Source organism: Chrysoperla carnea, chromosome 2 (genome assembly GCF_905475395.1).
Source record: "Chrysoperla carnea chromosome 2, inChrCarn1.1, whole genome shotgun sequence".
Classification (NCBI taxonomy): Eukaryota; Metazoa; Arthropoda; class Insecta; order Neuroptera; family Chrysopidae; genus Chrysoperla; species Chrysoperla carnea.
In genome coordinates, this window is record NC_058338.1 from 59762362 (window position 1) to 59784211 (window position 21850).

General features: G+C 28.5%; 4 protein-coding genes across 4 annotated transcripts; all 4 read right to left on the reverse strand.

Annotated features, from left to right (window-relative positions):
• Positions 1–512: 512 nt before the first annotated feature.
• Positions 513–7173, reverse strand: LOC123292815 (the record flags this gene model as incomplete). The annotated part of the gene is made up of 3 exons (XM_044873529.1): positions 513–651; positions 2289–2371; positions 7135–7173. Coding segments are annotated over 3 exons (240 nt in total), but the record flags the coding sequence as incomplete, so codon positions are not given.
• Positions 7174–7398: 225 nt separating this feature from the next.
• On the reverse strand, positions 7399–8574 carry LOC123293751. The gene is made up of 2 exons (XM_044874651.1): positions 8439–8574; positions 7399–7744 (listed from the first exon to the last, which is right to left on the reverse strand). Exons 1-2 carry the CDS (start codon positions 8454–8456, stop codon positions 7445–7447), a joined length of 318 nt encoding a protein of 105 aa, XP_044730586.1. The 5' UTR covers positions 8457–8574; the 3' UTR covers positions 7399–7444.
• Positions 8575–11413: 2839 nt separating this feature from the next.
• Positions 11414–15393, reverse strand: LOC123292816. Its single transcript, XM_044873530.1, has 8 exons — positions 15179–15393; positions 14994–15111; positions 14710–14774; positions 14437–14650; positions 13183–13331; positions 12988–13125; positions 12065–12344; positions 11414–11883 (listed from the first exon to the last, which is right to left on the reverse strand). The coding sequence occupies exons 1-8, from the start codon at positions 15391–15393 to the stop codon at positions 11749–11751; spliced, it is 1314 nt and encodes a 437-aa protein (XP_044729465.1). The 3' UTR covers positions 11414–11748.
• Positions 15394–16283: 890 nt separating this feature from the next.
• LOC123292300 lies at positions 16284–19897 on the reverse strand. The gene is made up of 9 exons (XM_044872895.1): positions 19801–19897; positions 19483–19715; positions 18804–18921; positions 18596–18660; positions 18325–18535; positions 18119–18267; positions 16979–17116; positions 16631–16904; positions 16284–16557 (listed from the first exon to the last, which is right to left on the reverse strand). The coding sequence occupies exons 2-9, from the start codon at positions 19704–19706 to the stop codon at positions 16441–16443; spliced, it is 1296 nt and encodes a 431-aa protein (XP_044728830.1). The 5' UTR covers positions 19707–19715; positions 19801–19897; the 3' UTR covers positions 16284–16440.
• Positions 19898–21850: the final 1953 nt, after the last annotated feature.

Here is a 21850-nt window from a genome sequence, read left to right on the forward strand (position 1 = left end):
TGATCGGTAAGGTATGCAAATTTTTTTTGGATGTAATACTTTGTTTCGTTAACTATAACTTACTAAAAATTCGGATCATTATACTATGGTTATTGTACACAATACTTAGACATAATATGTATACGCATACTCAATAAACACACAACTGCATCTTTCATATTTTTTCAGTATTTTTCATAATCGCTCGAGACTGTATTGCTTTTCTTACTAAATACACAAGCTAATATTTTGTAAAAAATCTGTATACAAAATTTTTAGTTATGATATAAAATGTGTCATTTGTATAGCCAAATTTGCCAAATGCAAAAAGTTACAACTTTGGTAGCGAATTTCTTTTTTTATCTTTATCGATTCTCAATGGGGCAGTTATTCAATTAGTATTTACTCAAAATTTTATTTTATTCTGTAAAAAGTGGGTTTACGGACATTCTACCATAAAAAATATTTTTTAATTATATTTTAAGAAACTTTATTATTAACAAAAATTTTTACAAAACTAAAACTATTTACAATTAAAATTTTATTCATAATAATTAATGGATTCCTTCAAGTTGGGAGAAAGATTTGTATTGATATAATTTTGATCCTCCATATCCATACAACAGTCTACCTCGCCCATTTTCATCATAATACGGATAACGATATTTTGGTCTGAAACAAAATCAAAATATCATGCATAGGTAGTAAACTAATTATCAACTAATTTGATTATTTACTATTTTTATTAACTTCGAAAATTAATTTTGAAAATCATCTTTTATCTCGAAAATGAGAAAACTTCGATTTCTTTCTTATTTCTCTGAAAGGAATCTCACATTAAAACATCACAATTTATACAGGTACTACTTTACTACTTTCGTTCTGAAACTTTTTCATCACAGATCTTGAAAATGAAAAATTTTTGAGTATAAGTTTATATGAATAATTTTTATTATTTTTGTGTAAGAAATCTCATACATCCTGTATATAAATTAAAAAATTATTTAATCATAACAATAATTTTCAAATTGTGCTCCTCACTCCCACTAGATTAGTTTGATAGCTTGTGTACTATAATAAAGGACGAAATTGAGAAAATCAACTTATTGAAGTTCGAATGTTCGTTTATAGTAAATTCTAGAAAAAGTGTAAAGGGCATAAGGCTAAATCAGCTATTTCTTTATAATTTACCTATTAATTTTAAAATATGGAATGGAAAATATGAAGATCAGAATATTTTCAATTATTCAAAAATTATTCAAAATCATGTAGACTGGTAGAATTTGAAATTTTTATTTAGATGTAAAAAAACGTCAAACTATTAAGTGGTCGATCTACACAAAAATTTGTCAATAAAGAACTTTTTTAGGCCTTTAGTTTCAAGTACTTTATTTCTTAAAACTTGTAAAATCGCGTTGATTGTTCGGGGAATTTCTCCGGCTCGAGCACTTAAAATAGTTATTTACGATACTAGTGGGTTAACAGTATTATTAACGTACGCTTGCGAAATTTGCACAACGAGTGCGTTGCACGAATTGGGCAATTGCAAGAGTACGTTAATAATGGGTTATCACACGTGTATCGTACAAAACTTTATATACTCATCTAAAATGTGAAAATAAACGATAATTATTATTTAAAACTTATCATGGCTTATTGAGAAAAATAGAAAATTAAAAAAGTTACTATATTAACTTGTTATTAATTTACATTTTGACAGTAATTTGGAGTGTAAGTAATTTGGTAATTTATTCATTACGATACAAGTGCGGTAATGAATTCATTACCACTCTAATGCGGTAATGAACTATTTTTCCCACATATACTGTGCGAGAAAAGTACTTCTTATATCACGGCTTAAACCACCAGTCTGTCTATGATTACTAGATATACTGTCACTCTGAATGTTTCCCGGTCAGATAATGAAGAAGCAATGTCTTCGGTAGATTCATCTACTGTGAACATTCCCTCGTATCCTCTTTACGCCCTTTTCATATTCTTTGACTACTATGATTCCAAGACCACTGTTCATTTTTATTAAAATTTTCTCTAAATGCATAAATTATATGAATTAGCCTGACATTCATTTGAATAACTATACAAATGTCAACATCAACGGACTGTGATTTTTTTGCATATAGCTATAGGTACACAATTAATTTTATGTTTGTTTAAAAACTTCCACACTCTGTGCCCCTTTGTAACCTTGCGCCAGCAGACTCGTGCATCGCTTTGCCTTATCGATAATCTGCCCTAATCCTTTGTGGCTTATACTTTTCTTATAAAAGTCCATTGGGTTTTTTTCTTACCTTTCAAAATATTGGAAATTAGGTGCCTTTGGTGTTAATAAGGTTCCTTGTGCGTTTATTGCAACGGCTACCAAAAATGTAACCTTTAAAAAAAAATTATAATATATTATTTTGAGGCAAACAATATGTGGTAGTGTGTTGGGATGGCTTTTTAGAGCTCTATGTATAGTTTAAGCAAGTTAGACATCTAGTTCGTTAAACTATGAGCAATTTCACAACGTAAAGTTATAAATTGTATTTAAAATTTTTTTTTTAGGATTTTGACATTTATACCTTAAATATTAAATACAAAAATAAAAAAATGAAAAGAAAATAAATTAAATATGTAGAAAAAATGTTAAGGCCTATAAATTTTTTATGTAATTTTTTTAATCCATAAAGTTTTTCAATATCGGCAATTTTACGTTGAGAAACTGTTCTTTGGAAAATTTATCAAAAATAGACTAATAAAAAATTCTCCATTTACTTGGAATAGTATAATATTTTCAAATTTCGACTATTCCAAAAATAAAAATGTAAAAAAATTATAACTATTTAATCAAATAGTGGGGTTTGCATAACTGTAATGACTATTGCCTAGAATCTTCAATAAAAATTTTTTTACAACAATCAAAAATATATAGTAATTTTTTACAGGCGGGAAAAAGAGTCAATAGAGTTTACCCGTTTTTCAAAAGTCAAAAAGAAAACTTGTCCTATAATTTTGCTTTATTTTAATTTATTTTACATTTAACCATAAACTAAGTTAAGTTAATCATTAAGTAAAATTAAATTAATCATTTTGGTATTTTTATGGACTTTTCACTAATTTTTAATTTTACCTCCAGAAGATATATGGATTAATTAAACAGACTATTTAAAGAAAAAATTATCTTATGATTTATAGGATAATGCGATAATGCCTTAAATTGATATACAATATCACATACCACATTAACACACATTTAGGATAGACTAAAAAATGTTTTCTCGAGAATATTTCTCTCGAAATTTTTTAGGTAATATAGTGTTTTATTATTCTAACAGAATCACAAATAGAACAGTGATTTGGTCCGACGTTTTACGAATCAAGGTGTATATGTCGTGGGGTTAACCAATATCAGACGGATTTAGGGTTGTTAGAGGATGTTTCACTCTGTTTTGCAAAATTTTTAACCAAATACTCGTTATTCTTTTGATTTTGATTTAGAAAACTAATAAATATTTTCCTGGCACCGCGAAATAAAACACTATTTTCGAGAATTTTCCCAAAGAAAACATTTTTTAAACTCCCTATAACGAAGCCACTTATACGAAGATTCAAAAGTATAATACGTCTTGTCAATGGCCAATAAAAACAAATTTTGTAAATTCGTAATTTTATAATAATGAGGTATATTAATTGTAAAGCCAGTATAGGTCATTGTAATTAATTAAAATAATTAAATACTCACTAAATAAAAAATAATTGCACTAATATTTTTCATTATTTTCCAATAAAATTTAAAAAATCACACACTGAAATAATTAAGAATAAATTTTCAAATATATTTATAAATCAACAAATAAATTTCATTAAAATTTTATTATACACATTGAATTTTTTTGTTCGTTTGAGTTACTTTCAAATTGAATACCACACATGAAACTAACTGAATCTTCTATACAAGTAGAAGTTAATACTTACCTATCATGCTTAGAAGTAAACCTTGTAATGGTTGGAGAAAGTGAAAGTATAGAATGAATAAATATATTTTTTTTTAAATATTATATGATTGATAAAGAGGTTGATCGCATCATTTTTATGAAAACACAAGTGCATTGTTAATACAGAATGTATCAAGAAAAAGTGTCGCATTGTTATATTCAAAGTCTGGTTTTTTTAAGGGCTAACTGATTCTCGCTTCGCTGGTCAATTTCAGGCTGTGACAAAGATATTTCAGTTTTTAAGAGTCATAAAATTTTCACTTTATTATAGCTATATTGTCAGTAAATGTACCTTAAAATGATTATTGAGTTAGGGTAGCGTGGGGTAATTGGTTGTTCAAATTTTTAGAACTATCCAATATTTCTCAAAAGGAATCGTTTTGACCGACCTTGTAAGGATAGTGGGTAATGATCCTACGGTGATTCAATTGATCTATGTTGCTCATTTACGAAGTCGAACTCACTTTTTACGTCATGAGCACACTATAATTTCAGCTTGATATCTTCTTTCGTTTTTGAGTTATCGTGTCGTCAGACAGACGGGCAGATGGAGAGACAACCGAGATCTCATCATTCACAACATTCGAATGTGTTAATTGGGTGATTTTATGAACAACTACACTAAAATTTTGTTCATAGCATCAATATTTTTAAGCGTTACAAACTTGATACTAGACTTAGTTAACTTGATATATTTCATATATACATGGTATAAAAATTTATTCATAAAAATTTTAGTATTGGAGCTTGAATAGTTTTAAATTTTCGAGGCATACTTCAAAGTTGAAACTAGCCAAGAAGGGCAAACTTCCCGCCTCATACGCCTACGATTAAAAAGTAGATGAACAAGATAATTAAAAAATCAAATATTTATGACGATTTTTATCTCTGATCGAGGTCATATTATACGACTTGACCTCCTCTGAAGTCAGTCAACCTTAACTGTTCTTAGAAGTTCCAACATTTCTCCACAAAATATGAAAGAATGCTATAGTCAAGTTTGTAGGATCCTGTCGTACTATCGAAACAGAATTTTACACAAAATAAACTTAATTATATTTCAATTAATTAATTATATGATGATTCTAAATTTTTGTTGATGTGTGTTTTTGATCACGTACAAATTTAATATACTTATACAATATTTTTAATAGAAATTCATGAATTATTTAAATAATGATGCGATATATTATATAAACAATTAATGTTTTGTAACAATAATTTTTAGAATTTTGTTCTTTGTTGACCTTCTTCTTCTCTTATAACGATTAATTGTTATACACTTTCTTCTAGTTATCATCAATATAATTATTGTCAAACAATTAATTAAATTGCAGTCAAAGGTTGACTGGTTGCAGAATGCACTGATGGTTGTGAAATATTTGAATATAAATATAATTAATTTTTGAATAATAATCAATATCTTGAAAATTACATACACAATTGTTAAACAATTTTTGTAATTTTTGGGCCAAAGTTACCCAAAATACTAAAATTTTTTTTAAATTGTTCGTTTTTGTTGATCTCTCATTTGGATTACAATAATTTTCTAGATTAATTTTGACCTAAAAATAAAAAAATTGGGTCTTTTTCCTATACCAGGTGTGATATAGGTATCGGAGTATTTCTTCAGTCGAAACCTCAGAAACTTATTATTAAATCGCACAACCAACTAAATTGTGTTGGATTAATTAGAGCAGTTACTAGTTAGAACTTATGAAATATAAAAATCTAGCTCATTTGAAATTTAGGTGTATATTTTTCCACATGTTTTCATAAATAAAAGTTTTTAGTATGGGAAATAAAAGTTTTTAGTATGGGATTTCGTGTAATATCTCAATAATTGGGCACTAAATCGTTAAATGAATTCGATTTTCTTAATTTTTGGGTCAAAATTACCTTACATAAGTATAAGTATATACCAAGTATATTTGGTATAAGTATATACCAAATTTCATCAAATTTCGAAATAAATATTTTTTCGCGTTTTTCTCGTTTTTAACAAAGAGTTTCCCTAAGAAAATTGCAATTGTCAAGAAAACTTGTTTACTGTTTGGTTAAAAATAATTTTTTTGATTCAAAAAATACAAAAATAAGCTCACTTATGCGATTATACGAAAAGTTTCTGTGATATGTGCTAAAATTCAGTACGAGGGGTGATAATTCAGAGCAATTTCTTCACTGGAAATCTCAGATACTTGTTCAATCGCACAATCATCCAAATTATGATGTTTTTTAATTTTTTTAAGTAGTTAGAACCCAAAAATATAAAAGTACAGCTCCGAAATAAAATCTATTCGTGCAAGATTTTATGCAAAAATAAAAATTTGCATCATCTAACGATTAGATGAGTATTTTTCGAGACATCTCCGCAATCGCTTCTAAATAAATTCTATATTCATATTAATTCAGATGATATCTTAAAAAAAATTTTAATAAAAAATACTTTTTAAAGGACAAGCTTTTATTGTACCAAAAAGTAGAAAATAATTTTATCTATGAGTCACTCATACCCGACTATTTGTAAAAGCTTGAGACGCTCAATTTAAAATATCAAAAATGAATCGGAACGCCTCATCTATTCCACATGCCTAATTATTTTTCGATTCATTCTTGATATTAAGACTCATAGATAAAATTGTTTTCTACTTTTTAGTACAATAAAAGTTTGTCCCTTAAAAAGGATTTTTTATTAAAATTTTTCATTTAAGACTAAAAAAAATGTATGGTGGAAGCGATGGTAAAATCAGGACGCCACAACCTTACCATGCATTGTCATCCAAACTAAATGCGAGTACAAAATTTCAGCTCAATCGGAAACCGGAAAGTGAATCAAATTTGACTTGCAAGATTTAATTACAGGCAGATAACGGGACAGGTGACACTAAATAAAAGCTTGTAAAATACTCTCACTCAATCGTTAAAGGAACTAGATTTTTGTAATTTTTGGGTCAAAATTTCCCAATATATACCTACTTAAATAAGTTACAAAAAATTGGAAACAAATATATGTTCTCGTGGTTTTCTCGTTTTTCACAAACAATTTAAGAAACTTCGTAAAATCAGGAAAATTCCTTTCCAAAAATACAAAAATTAGATCTCTTTGACGGTTGGATGAGTACAGTTTCTAAAATATCTTATTAACATACCTAATACTCACACGGACAATCTGATTATTCTGTAATACACGCGATGAAATTATGGACACAACTAGTTATATCTCCCAGCTGGGAGATATAAAAATTTAATTTTGTTCATTAATAATTTTTGTGCTTCTCAGATTACCTTTAAGATTAAAAAATCCATGAATAAGTATTTGTTTCGATTTTAAGGTTTATGAGCATCTTAAAAAGAAACCTTGAAACGTTTTCCAATGAATAATAATTTTTAAGCAATTATACACAAATTAATGAAAACTGTTTAATATTTATTTACTTAACAATACAAAAATTACATTTTTACTATTTTAATTAAGGTGTTAAATAATTCAATCCACCCAAATGGCCTTCGTCTCTGGCACGTTGTTGTTGCAAACGTTCATCCGCATAGCCATCAATACCCAAGCCCAATCGCTCAATCAGTTTTTCAGCTTTTTCACCATGCAATTCTTCAAATTGTTTTCGGCGGCGTAAAGATACGTCTGGATCAAATTCGATCCTTTTTACTTTGTGAATTAATGGAATACCTGCTACATTATATTGGATTATATCTTTAATTATGTTCAATTGACAGTTGACAATGTTTAAGCAGACGATGCAGATAATCGATAACTGTGAAAAAAATGCATTTTAACACAAATTGAAATCATCTCTCATATACTTTGGCTATTATGGATGACCATTAAGGCTCTTGTTCTGTTTTAATTATTGTTCTATTTTAAATAATCTTTTCCCGCACTGTTTTCCGTGCGACAAATAACTAACTAATCCTCTAACTGGGCGCCCCTTGAGGCTCCCTTTTCGTAAAAATGTGTCTTTTTCTCTTTTGATCATTCTCCGAAACTCCTAACAGATGCAGGGGCCCTAGTCAGTTGCCAAATCCGCCTAATGGTTAATCCGTCGATATACAAAATTTTGAACTTTTTCAAAATAAAAAAAGTTTTTCTTTTTTTGGATAAATTTTAGGCAAAAAGTGATTTTTTCTATAGACGCTTAATAGTTTTTGATAAATCTTAAAAATAATGTAAAACAATAAACAATATTTAATAAATAATTTGGCTCCCCAGTAATTTTCTCGCGGAGTTAAACCGGAATCGTTATATTGATATTTTTTTGTAAAGACATTAGCTCAAAAAATATTATAAAAATTGTTCTTAATATTTTGGGTCAACTTATTTTGATCATGCGGTTTTATAAAATGCATTACTTGATTTGATTTAGATTAAAAAAATTCAAATTTTATTTTGAGACACAGTAATGTGGTTTTAGTGGCCTTAAAATAAGTAAATAGTATTAAGGTACTTACAATTATTGAAAACTTCATATTAAACACTTTTTTTAATCGAATTATATTGTGATGCGGTGTCCTGGTGTTCCGTCAACTACTTGAAGAATAAATAACAAATTTTAACATTTAGGTGATTTTTGTTTATTTTTTAACATTAATTAATTTATTTTATTTATATTTAATGATTAAAATATTTAATAGCGTACAATATCAGTTGAATGAAACATTCATTATTATTAGATGGTGTAAAAACACAAAAAGTGAAAGTTAAAATAATAGCCGTGTCTATTATCGCGCTAGCCAATTAAAATTTTTGTTGAGTATGCCAAGCTTAGATGTGAATTCAATTCTTCAAATTAAATTGAGGACACGGCTGGTCATCGAGTAACGACAATTATACTACTTAGAAAACCTATCCCACCCCGATTTCACGTAGTGCTTGATAATCTTTGACTTCTTTACATAACTTAATAATTTTTTATCGATTTCTTCAAACTTTACAGAAAATCTATAAAGAACGAAAAATACCTATTAAGATTATTACAGTATTAATTGATTGAAAACTATTTGATGAAAAATCAATAAATACCAAAATCAATTGTTTGCTCTATATGGAAAAATTAGAGAAGTTTAAATTTTTAGAAATGTTTGTAATTTGTAAATTTTTTAATGAAGTTTGAAAAATCAATAAAACAATTATTCAAAATTCTTAACTTTTCAAAAAACCACTTAAGATGTGTATTTTAAAAAGACAATACAAGAGTAATATACAGGGTGGGGCAGAAAGAGTTCCCCGATAGCTAATAAAAACTAATGAAATGTAAGAAAAACACTTTATTCATTAGTAAGAATATACATATATAATGCTAGTTTAAATCAATGGGTTTTATAAATTACATCACCCATTGTTCGCTCCATTCTTGATACACTGAGGGAGCTTCTCTTGATAATTTTCCATCAAAATAGCAGCAATTTCCTGGATTATAGCCCCCCTAAGAGCTTTCAGAGTTTGGGGACGTTGTTGGTACACGTTCCTTAAGGTAGCTCCCACAGCGACTATATTTGATAATCCTGTCGCTGTCCAAGTTCGACCAGGATATTTTCTTTTTAATGCCGGTCCTGTTTCTTGCAAGTTTGACAACCATTTACCAATTGTCTTTTTAACGGAAACCGGATAATGTTGCCTGAGCTTGAAGTGAATACGAAAGGCATGCGAATCAGTATCGATGAACCGCCATTTCGAATAAACTCTTCAACGTCGAAAGCAAGGTGCTGTGTTAACCAAGTCCATGACTTTCTGTGTTTAGTCGTATCTAGACCGTGGTTGAAGATTTATATTAATGAGCGAATCAAAAAAATTAAGCGAAATGATAGACACAGTGTAAAATAATTGATGTTGTAATTACACTTAGTTCAAAAATTTTAAGTAATGATGCCTTTATTAATACTAAACTTTGTATTTTAACCTCTAAAATTCAATTCTTCATGGAAATTTTCATAATAAGTGAGTTAAAGCTATAGCAAACTTAAATTCGCAAGAGTAGAATAACAGAAAATATTATTTAGCGTAGACGGTTCGCAAATTTGTAAAAATTAAAAATTCTAAAATATTCATCAAGAAAGAATATTATTCAAATCTTTTTGTTGGAATTTCAAACAAGTATTCACCATCAGTACTCTCCCTCCAATTTTCCCAAAATTCATTTGCATGTTAAACAAAAAAACAGACCCTAAACGAAAACAAACAATTGACTGAGTTAATTGTTGAAATACCATGTATATAGACACTGTTGATTATCCAATCGTTTGTTTTTTTACGTTATGTAGCCTCTGTTCGCAAAGTTGTTGCGGCTATCACAGGACATTGGCTGGGCGGCAGGCATGCTGAACGCTTAGGCCTGGCAGTGTATCACAACTACTGCAGGAGCTGTCAGAGTGGTGACGAGGAGGAGACAATGTCTCATCTTCTCTGTCACTGCCCAGCTCTTGTCATGAGGAGATGGACTTACTTGAGCCAGCCTCTCTTTGACGACCTCTCCGACCTAAAGTCAGTCGACGTCAAAGCCCTCCTGCTGTTCTTGAACAGCTCCAAATGGTTCATGGAGTAGTGGCCGGGGATGGGCTAACCCATTTAAGGTATCACAACGGACCCTATGGTCTAAGTGTGTCCCAGGACAGCCACTCTAACCTAACCTAACCTACGTTATGTAAGAAAAGAAAGATAGTCACTCTTACAAGTATATACAATACCTGTATACATAATATATAATGGTCTAATCTAATTTGCATCCTCACGGTAAAGTGATGTTTACCAAAAAATGTTGTTAATTTATAAGGAATATTTAGAAACAAAAGTTGTTAATTTATGAGGAATATTTTTTACATCTATACTTTTGTTCTATCTTTAACGGTTTACAAGATGGGTCTTACGGACTCGAAGATTAATTTACCTATGTTGCTGATTTACTGATATCTCTTTTCGTTTTTGAGTTATCGTGTTAACAGGCGGGCGGGTAGGCAGACGGACAACTGGAAATGGTCTAATTAGGTGATTTTATGAACATCTATACCAAAATTTTGTTCGTAGCATCAATATTTTCAAGCGTTACAAACTTGGGATTAAACTTAAAATACCTTGATATATTTCATATATGATATGGAATTTTTCAAAATTTGCTTCGCAAGAAACTTTGCAATTAATTAAACTAAAACTATATTTAAACAAATACTTTATTATATGTTTTACTATAAATTGTTTATAAATATATTTATCGGTATAAAAATATAAAAATAAGCACGATTTCCAAAAAAAGAACAAAAACAGGAAACAATAATACTTTTTGTTTTTCAAATTTTTTATAAACTTTAGGAACTTAATACCATTTTAAGTTAATTTGAACAAATTGCAAATTTTTTTAAATCGAATATAGTAAAAACTTGTTTTTTTATGTTTTTAATTTAGAATGAGTATCTTACAGGTTACATGTGATTATTTTCATTAATTTCTGTACAATAAATACTGTTTCTGAATGTCTGAGTAGTCAATCCCCGAAGAACAATTATGTGAATTTCTTAATTTTTTATGCAGATAACAAATTACAATCGCACTTTTCATTTGCACCAGTTCATTCAACAAAATCGATCTAAAATGGTTGACAATCGAGGTTGGATAGGGTTAAATGAATCCACACTGTTCTTCTGAATCGAAAAAAAATGGTGAGTTCTCGGAGAGTTAATTGTTACATTATTTAATTAATTCAGGTAACTATATTATAAAGAGGTAGAAAATCAGTCTTGTAAGTATTATTCGTAATAAATATCAACAATCTTATTCGCTAAAAATATGTTGTTCCAAAAATCCTCGATCGACCATATCTTTAACCGTATCGGCTAATCGTAATGTATGTGCTTGTGATTCAAAAATTTTCACTTTCCATATGGATGAAATATCTTCGTGTTCTCCCTAAAAAGATTGCGATATTTCAATAAGTGCAATTAATAACTAATGATACTTGTTTTGTGGGAAAATGATTACATATATGAAAATTATTTCTAAAAACTTATGTTCCAAATTGGATTATCATATTTTCTTAATATTTTCTAAAATGTGGACAGCGAAATATTCATATAAGTGGTGTAATTACCTCTTCTATTGCATCCGGATTATTTTCATCCGTGTAATCGTTCATTAATGACAATGGTATTGCTTCAATACCTTTACCCAAACCAAATTTACCATATTTTAAGAATTCATTTAAAAAATCTCGATATGAAAATATACTTGGATCTGTACCAAATTTTTGTAGATTCGTAGTAAATGTTTTATGATATTCAGTAAGTAATTCGTCCCAGTGTACAGTACGAACTGAATATCCAACACAGACAAAAAGGAACACAGCAAGATCAATAATTAATGAACTATTTCTGAAATTAAATAAAAAAAAATTGCTAAAAGAAATTATTTACTTAAATTACTACTATAGTCCATTGAAAAGTTACAATTCTAGGGCCAAACTGAACATGTGGGACATCTAGGGGGGGGGGCGGGTCAATACAACCTTAACCCCAAGTTTTTGGGGTTGGCGATCTTGTCCCCCGCCCGCCATCTTGAAAAAAGGGGTGGAAACAAATTTTTAGCTGTATCTCGTCAACTATTGATTTCTCAAAAAATTTGTAAAGACATAATTTGTAGCAAATTGTCGTGGCTAAAATTTTGTCTATGTGACTTTTTGCGATAAACTTAAAATTTAAAAAGTTATGAGCAAAAAGTGACAAAATCTTGTCAAAAATTTCCTTTTTTGCTTAATAACTTTTTTTCTTATCATTTTATCATGAAAACTTATCAGCCACGATGAATTGCTACAAATTTTTTGAGAAATCAATAGTTAACAAGATACAGCTAAAAATATGTTTCCACCTTTTTTTCAAGATGGCGGGCGGGGGACAAGGGCACCAACCCCACAAACTTGGGGTTAAGGTTGTATTGACAACACCTACATGTCCCACAAAAAAAAAGGCGTCCTCTAAAAAATGTTCAAGCAATATAACATTTCAACCCAATATTTACCTTGCATGTTGAAAATCCATTAAATACGCCGATTCAGGAATATTTTCATTATATTTAAACAAAAATTTCGATAATAATGCTTCACCTTGACACACGACAGAATATTTTCCCTTAATTTTCACTAATCGTATAATTTGTCTACGAAAAAAATTGAAATTAATCACTAAGTTCACGTTTAGTAAAAAATATAACTACCCATAAAAATCATTTTTCATCAATATTTCAAATTTCCTTTCATAAATTGTATTAGGCATTTCTTTTTCTAGCGCGTGAGTCCAAACTGCCCATACTTTCTTTAAAAATTTTCGATACCAAGGCCTTAAACGATCAGAAAAATAATTTTCCTAAAAAATAAAAATGTTAAAAAATATACCCGATCATTTAAAAGAAACCACTCAATAATTTTCTTATCTTGTGATTGATTGACAACTAACTGATTTGATCTGATAATTTTATAGGGAAGTTAGTGTGGACATTTGAGCATCTCCAATGGTCCCCTTTAGGTAAAATAAGCTGAAATTTGAATAGGGAATATTCATGAAATTTAAATTTGGTTCAAATATTTTTCTTCCGTAACTTTAATGACTGGGCATTTCAACTAAACCATTATTTTAGTAATTAATATCTTTTTAATTACTTAAAATTAATTAATATAAAAGTACAAATTCAGTGCGGGCATTTAAAAATTTCTAAAACGGAAATTCAAATTTTTATACGGACGTTACATCATCGTACGGGCTTGTCAAATTTGTTGACATACTGTATGATATTAATTACTTACATTTTATATGGTATTTCATTAAATTATACAATTCTATGGCTTTTTATTAGAAAACTTAATGATAACGAGTGTACATTCTGTGTTGTAAATTCATTTTTTTAAGTGTAAATTATACATTGAACTGTCAAAAATTGACTAATCACGTACTTATACGTCATCAACAGAGAATACCAAAAAACTGCGTTTAAATATCTCAAAATTATAATGTATTTTAAATATTTTTTTACACTTAAATACAGCATTTTTAAACAGTATATTTTTTACTTTGTTATAACGGTGTAAACTATGAATGAAAAATATAAAAAAAATACATGAATACTCCCTATTGTAGAGTTGTCAAATATGCGGATAAAAGTTTTAGATCGGAAGTTTATTTCATTAATTTAGAGGCATTACCAGAGTAAGAACCATTTTTATAACTATGCGCATCTGTACAGCCCTTTCTAATTGAGTTAGAGTTAAAAATGTGTATGGAGGTTAAACTAGAGACGAGGAAGTGCCTTTTGATTATGTCAACTTTCCAGCGTCTCTCCTCTGTTTTTTATTTCCCAATATCAAGTTATTTTTTCGATGTTTAAAGACTTTGAGCCTCTTTAGAACCACTTCAAATAAGGCTGGAATGTTTGAAAAAAGTGCCTTCTATCAACTTTTCAGGAAACGAGACAAACCTTTAAATTTGCCACCATATCATTGTATTCTTTCGGATGTTGATTTTTAAATGCAAATGAGACTGAATGAAAATCTGCAAATAGTTTTATGATCAACATACAATGATCAATATCTAAGCAATAATTACGTTCCAACAATTTATAATCGAATGGTGTAACATCTTCTAGAATAATAAAATCATTTTTTCCATCACATAGTGAAGCCAGCAGACATCTAAAGAAAAATTATAATTTTAACAATCAATACTCATTTTACTTACAAGTAATTCGTACCTTGGAATTTTATCAAACACAACCGCATCTTTACTTTTTTGAAAATGTAATAACTTTGGCCAAACCTAAAAATTTTATCAAATTTTTAACGCATTACTTGGGTATCTATTTATTGATAGTTAATTTTTTACAGAGAAATTGGTTTTTTTATCAAAACCAAACCTGTGTGGAAATGGAAATTCTTGAAAGTGATCGAAAAATAAATTCGCATAAGCACGAACTATATGTAAAATAACAAGTCGACATACTGAAAGAGTTAAATAAATTTAAATTAAATTATTCACCTTTGTATAGAAATTAATTTCATTTTCGAAAAAATCAGTAGATCGAAATATTTTGCGCCTGGTTGGATCAGATGGGAGCCCTTTAACAACAACTGGAAAACTGATAGATCGCTTGTTTCTACAATTTATTTAATATGTTAATATTTACGTTCTAATTTTTTTAAAATAGAATTTAAAATATATACCCCGTCTCCTCGACAACGATGCCATTTATCTTGAAATGATAAATACATGTTGAAAACGAATCACTATAAATTTTTTCATCATGTTGAGTTATTCCATCAAATGTTACATTTTCTTCAGTTGATAATTTTTGTAATACATGATATAAAACTTCAACAGTAAGTTTTTTGGAAATTTTCTCTAAAAAATTCGTTATAGTATTTTCTTGGCTAGCCATTTTCAAAGAAAAATAGTAATTTATTCAACATAAATTTTTATTTTAGAAAGATATTAATTTTTAGAATTTTTTTGTTTTAATTATGTTTTATTCTAGCACTTAACTACACTTTAATACTTGTTTATATGCATTTATTTGTGTTTATCTGTGTTTACCAGGACCAAAACAAAATATGACATATAATCATAAACAACCTGGTGGATGTTTCCTTTCATAAGAAATACAAATGACAGTACAATTTAAAGAAATGACATTTGAAGAAATTTAGAAATGTTATTTAGGATTTCAAAATTAAATCTGCATAAGGTGATGAATACTCTGGATAACAAGTATTAAAGTTTTTAGGGCTCTCATTAGAGCTTTAACTAAAAAATAAATTATTTACTTTTTTATTTTTTGTAAAAAATAACAACCAAAAACAGCTGTTACTACAAAGTGCAAACTGAGTGTCATTAATTGGCAATGGCCCCAAATATCAACAAGTCAAATGTCAAAATCTTCTAAATACTACGCGCGAAAGTCAAACTTAAACCATTTTTAAAAGCAAGGGCTGAAAACTTCAGAACCCAACCAAGGTCCAAGTCTTCTGTAGTCGACAAACTCAACCAAACCAACTCGTAAGTACAATAAGAGTTACATATGATAACAAATTTAAAATAAAAAATTGATAAAAAGAATATGATTTAAAAAAAAAAGTTGAGCTGCCACTGGATTTGAAGAAAATATTCCCTATTATCTTATCTTAATGAATTATTTTCTCTAAGCGCAAAACCTTGGACTCGGATTATTGTTTTGTTTTTTAAGGGATTCATCTAATAACAACCAAACAAAATTTTGAATGGTATAGGTATAAAATTTATTAATGTCTAAATCACAATAAATACATCCTTAGAAACGTATACAAATAAATATTAGAAAAATAATCCATACAATAATAGCAAAAGCAGATTAATACTTGTTTAATTATAATATAATATAATGTTTAATGTTTTTCGCTCCTTAAACTAAAATCGTTTAAAACTAATTTATATTTCCCATAATGCGAATTTATATAAAACCTAGATCCACTTGATCCTTGACTATATCTACTAAAACCATTCGTCCTTTTTGGTGAGGAATTTTATTTACTATCCAAACACTTGCAATATCGACTACTTCGTCACCCTAGAATTGCAATCGTATTACAACTATAATAGCAAGAAATTGTTTTTAAGTCTCATATTGATTGATAACATACCTCCATAGCATCTAAATCCGCAGTTTCCTCATCAGGTAGTACTGAAAATGGTGCAGCTTCTAAACACATGGCCAAACCAAATTTACCATATTTAACGAATTCATTTTTCAAATCATTATACGTTAATAATCCAGGATTGGATCCTAACTTTTCCAAACCCGATGTAAATGTTTTATGATATTCGGTAAGAATTGTATCCCAATGTTCGCGTCTAATTGAAGGATCAACACAGGCAAATATATAAAATGATAAATCTAGTACAAATGAACTGTTTCTGTAATTAAATGACAAAAAGTTAATAGATAATTAAAAATCAAATTTGAATTATTTTAGGTGAACAATAAATACCTGGCAAGTTGAAAATCAACTAAGCATACTGCTTTTGGTTTATTATCTATGTATTGGAACATAAAGTTTGGTAACCAAGTATCACCTTCACTGACAACGGCATATTTGCCCTTATCTTCGACCAAATTAATAAATTGCCTGAAAACCAAATTTAAATTCAATACCATGATACCATGAAGTTGGGAAGATTGGTGTCTAGTCTTAGTTTTCAAGTAAGTAGTAGGAATAACGCACTTTCTATTTGTTTAATGATTCTATTAAAAAGTTAAAATAATAGTCAGGGAAGTAAAGGTGTTTTCTATTCCCTAAAAGTTAGTTAGCAGGGAATGTATATATATAATAAAAATAATAAAATAGTATATTATCTATTTTAGCGAATCTGGAATGGAGAGTCTGGTAGAGAGTTTGTAGTTAGTTCGATATTACGCAAATTACGACTTTCGCGAAAAATTAAAGACAACTTGATATCATTTTTATCTTTAATTTTAGTATGACGCGATTGCCAAAAAGTTTTTTTTTTCATAAATATACGCAAAAAGTACCTTAAGGCACTATGAAATTTTTATAGTGTATTTATTAATTAATTTTAAAATATATAAAATCTGTACTAACAGCCAGACGAATACGGCGGCTTTTAATTACCTGATAAGAATAAATATTTTCAATTTATAGGACAAAAAAGTTGCGTAGGCATAGGTAAGAAAGAGACAGGATATTGGCACATACTGGTGTTAAAACCGTCAAATTAGTCTAGAGTTTTCATTTCTAGTTTATATAAATACCAAAATAAAAAATTAAAATGATTTGAAATTGCCTTAAATTATTCGCAAATATCATAAGCTGCGCAATAGCGGAATAATCGCAAACCTTTTCCAGACTCTCGATTCACTAGTATCGATAATATAAGCTGTCTTTTATAATTTAAAAATGAATAAAATATCTTCTTCAAATTCATTATTAGCTCTTGGACTATTAGTAAGTTATTTTTCAAATGAGTATTATATAAAGGAAAATCCGTTAAATGATTGGTAAATAATATAAACTGCCGATTGTGCAGTTTTTTCGAATCATCTCACGGACCGAGAAGCAACAATTATGTTTTAAGTTACTTTGAATTAGATTTTTGTTAATTTTATTTACCCATATAAATCATTCGCAATAAGATCTTTAAATTTCTTTTCATATATGGAACCAGGTACTTCTTTTTCTAGTGCATCAATCCATACAACAAGCAAATTTTTTAAAAAGGTACCATACCAATTACGATAACGTTCGGCGTAATAGGTTTCCTATAAACAATTACCAAAATTAGAAATGCTCGTCATTAATATTCGAGTGATTTTTACTTTTAAATGAACAGCGATCTTTTCATATTCATCAGGATGTTGATCTTTAAAAGCAAAGGATACTGCATGGAATGATGCAAACATCCGAATCACAAGTAAGCAATGTTCTAAATCAATACGACATTCTCGCCCAAGTGCTTTGAAATTTTCTGGAGAAATGTCTTGCAATACAAGAATATCATTTTCTCCATCACACACTGCTGCCAAACATCTGAAGAAATAATTTTATAATTATTTTTTGGAATAATCGTTATGCTAATTTACAGCTTACCTCGGTACACTGTTACAGACAACAATATTTTTTTCTTTTTGGAATTGCAGTAATCTCGACCAAACCTTCAAGAAATGTATTAATTAAAGTGATTGAAATAATTACAAACTAACACTTTCCAAAAATGGAAAAATAATTACTTTTATTAGTTAATTTACGTTTCTTTATATAAAAATATTTAATTTTACGGAAAATCATTTTAAAATACCTTTGTATAGAAGTTTATTTCGGTTTCGAAAAATTCGTTAGATCGGAATGTTTTTCTCCTTGCAATATTTTTCGGTATTGATTTTACTACAACTGGAGCTTCAATCACTCGATCTCCACTAAAAAATAAATCAATTTTTGGTATAAGTACCCATCATTATATTCCAAATTACAAAGTTAATAGGCATTACGTATTTGAAATAAATCAATGTTTTGCATAAAAGTCGCTTAAAAATTATACAAAACCTAAGCGTTATAAAGCTTTCTCTTTGTTATTTGTTTTACTCTTTTCCGGTCTTCGAGAAAGCAACAGATTCTCCGAATTAAAACGGAAAATTTAATAATTTTTAATTTCAAGAAGAGGGAAATAACATATAAACACAAAAAAATTATAAAATTTCCGAATCAAAAGTTTTTTTAAATTTCAGACTCCGGTTTCGAAGAATTTTGGACGTAGCAGTCCTATATCGAAAACATAACCTGTATATTACATACTATAAAATATAAATTTTGAATGTACAAAGCTTTAATTAAGTTTGAAACGCTATATCGAAAACAGAAAAAATTAAAAACAAATTTCAATTTAGTTTAAATAACTTTAAATACAATAAAAATACAGAAAATTCAGAAATATTCGTTAGAGCGTAACATAATGGTAAGTAAAAAGTAAAACAAATTACCTAGAATCTTTAACAGTACCAATCACCGTAAAACGATTTAAAGTTGATAAATACGAATCGCCTTTCTTAAAATTATTCGCTCCTAAATTTATACCTTTTAACTGAACATTATCGGTTTCAGCATAGTTTTTTAATACATCACATAAAATATCATTTGTAAATTTTATCGAAATTGCTTTTAAAAATTCGATATCATTTGAACTTAATACTTCTTGATCACCCATTATACGGATCTAGAAAAAAAAAAGTAAAATAAACATTAGTGCGCGATACTAAGTAACAACAATATATTTTACGTGCGATACGAATTTATCTTACCAAATAAAATTAACACTTCTGCTAAACTTTCGAAAATATTATAGTTGATTAAACGAGCTAATTTCGTTGAAACTACTTTAAATATCCAATCTAGTTGATAAAAAGTTATCGAATAATCAACATTAAACGGCGTTCATTCTTATATATACCAATTCTATGATATATACCTACAATATACAAATAACTAATTTAAAAAAGCAACCAATCAAACGCTTCCACTTCGAAGATTTGTTGGTGGCAAATTCTTATTTGTTTAAACGAATTGAATGTTTAAATTAATATAAATAACGAAGCTTTTTCTGGGTAAAAGTAAATTGATTTTTTTTTTTTCGGAAGTTGTTATTTAATACACGTAATTTTTAAGTCATCAGTTTTTTTTTTATTATTAAATACCATAACCTTGCCACAAAATAAAAAGTTGTTTATTTTTAATGTTTAATTATAGTAATACTGGAATTTTTTCAAATTTAACATTTTGAAAAATTATATAATAATTTAACTACTGTTAATATTATTATTAATATAAAAACAAGTGAAAACAAACAATTGACTGCGTTAATTGTTGAAATACCATGCACAGACAGTGTTGATTACACTGTCACATTACACATACATATATGTCACACATACATAACTGATGTTCCCATAATGCATATATACTATACAATTTAAACAGTCATATTTACGAAAAAAAGTTTCAAACAAAAGTTAGTTATTTTTGTATAAGGAATATTTTTTACATTTAAACTTTTGTTCTATCTCTAACGGTTTACAAGATGCATCAAGACCCAATTGACCTATATTGCTCATTTACGAACTCGACCTCACTTGTTATGTCCTGAGTACGCTATAAAAAATTCATCTTGATATCTCTTTTCGTTTTTGAGTAATCGTGATGACAGACAGACGACAGACAGACAACCAGAAATGGACTATAATAAGGTGATTTTATGAACACCTATACCAAAATTTTTTGCTTAGCATCAATACTTTTAAGTGTTACAAACTTGGGACTAAACTTAATATACTTATACCTTGCATATTATATATATGCATGGTATAACAAGTGAAAGCAAACAATTGACTCAGTTAACTGTTGAAATACCCTGTATAGAATGTGTTGAATATCAGTGCTTGCATTATTTTTTTTATAAATTAGAAGACTTTAAAAATTTTATAGAATATTTTTTTCCTTTTTCGAGAATACTTCACAAGACCACTAGTTGAAGGTACCTGTAAATTTTCAACTACCATTCTTTTATAGATTTGGAGAAAAGGGACACCGAAATTTTGTCCTAATTTGTGCCCTCACTGGTAAACAGTGACGCTTACAAAAAAATGTTTCAAGCAAAAGTTATTTTTTTTTATTAGGAATATTTTTTACTTTTAAATTTTTGTTCTATCTCTAACGGTTTACAAAATGGGTCCTACAGATCCGAGACCCAAATGACCTATGTTGCTCATTGATGAACTTAGCCCCAATTTTTACGCCCTGAGTGCACGATGTAAAAATTCAATTTTGATATCTCTTTTCGTTTTTGAGTTATCATGTTCACAGACGGGCAGACAGACAGACAGACAACCGGAAATGAACTCTTTAGGTGATTTTATGAACACCTATAAAAAAATTTTGTTGGTGAATCAATTTTTTTAAGCTTAACAAACTTGGGACTAAACTTAGTATACCTTGATATAAATCACATATATACAGGGTATACAAAAATTTTGAGCAGAATAGAGGTCATATTTCCTTTTTTCTCATTAAATGCTTATTCTTACACTACCAAAATACACCTAAATTAATTCAATTTACATTAAAATTGTAAATCATCTCATTTAATTTAGAGGAAGTCTTTATAATGAGCTCCCGGTTAATCCACTTAGTTAAATCCATCTTTTAAAATCTATCTTTGTATTTATATAGATACAGCATGTTCAATTTACATCTAGGCATATAAATATCACGAGTATGGCAGAGTATTTGCGTTAAGCAATGCATCTAAGTAAGACATATTATAGATGTTAAATGAAATTGCAAAAGTGACTTGTA

What these genes read in the sequence shown, in the direction of transcription:
- LOC123292816 (XM_044873530.1), bottom strand. Translation starts at nt 15,393, where the DNA reads ATGGCTAGCCAAGAAAATACTATAACGAATTTTTTAGAGAAAATTTCC. An exon ending in ATATGGTGGCAAATTTAAAG is followed by an intron (nt 13,332 to 14,436) that starts GTTTGTCTCGTT and finishes TTTATTTTTTAG; the next exon opens with GAAAATTATTTTTCTGATCG. An exon ending in ATCCGGATGCAATAGAAGAG is followed by an intron (nt 11,884 to 12,064) that starts GTAATTACACCA and finishes CAATCTTTTTAG; the next exon opens with GGAGAACACGAAGATATTTC.
- LOC123292300 (XM_044872895.1), bottom strand. Translation starts at nt 19,706, where the DNA reads ATGGGTGATCAAGAAGTATTAAGTTCAAATGATATCGAATTTTTAAAA. An exon ending in AGATCGCTGTTCATTTAAAA is followed by an intron (nt 18,268 to 18,324) that starts GTAAAAATCACT and finishes AATTGTTTATAG; the next exon opens with GAAACCTATTACGCCGAACG. An exon ending in CGGATTTAGATGCTATGGAG is followed by an intron (nt 16,558 to 16,630) that starts GTATGTTATCAA and finishes TTGCAATTCTAG; the next exon opens with GGTGACGAAGTAGTCGATAT.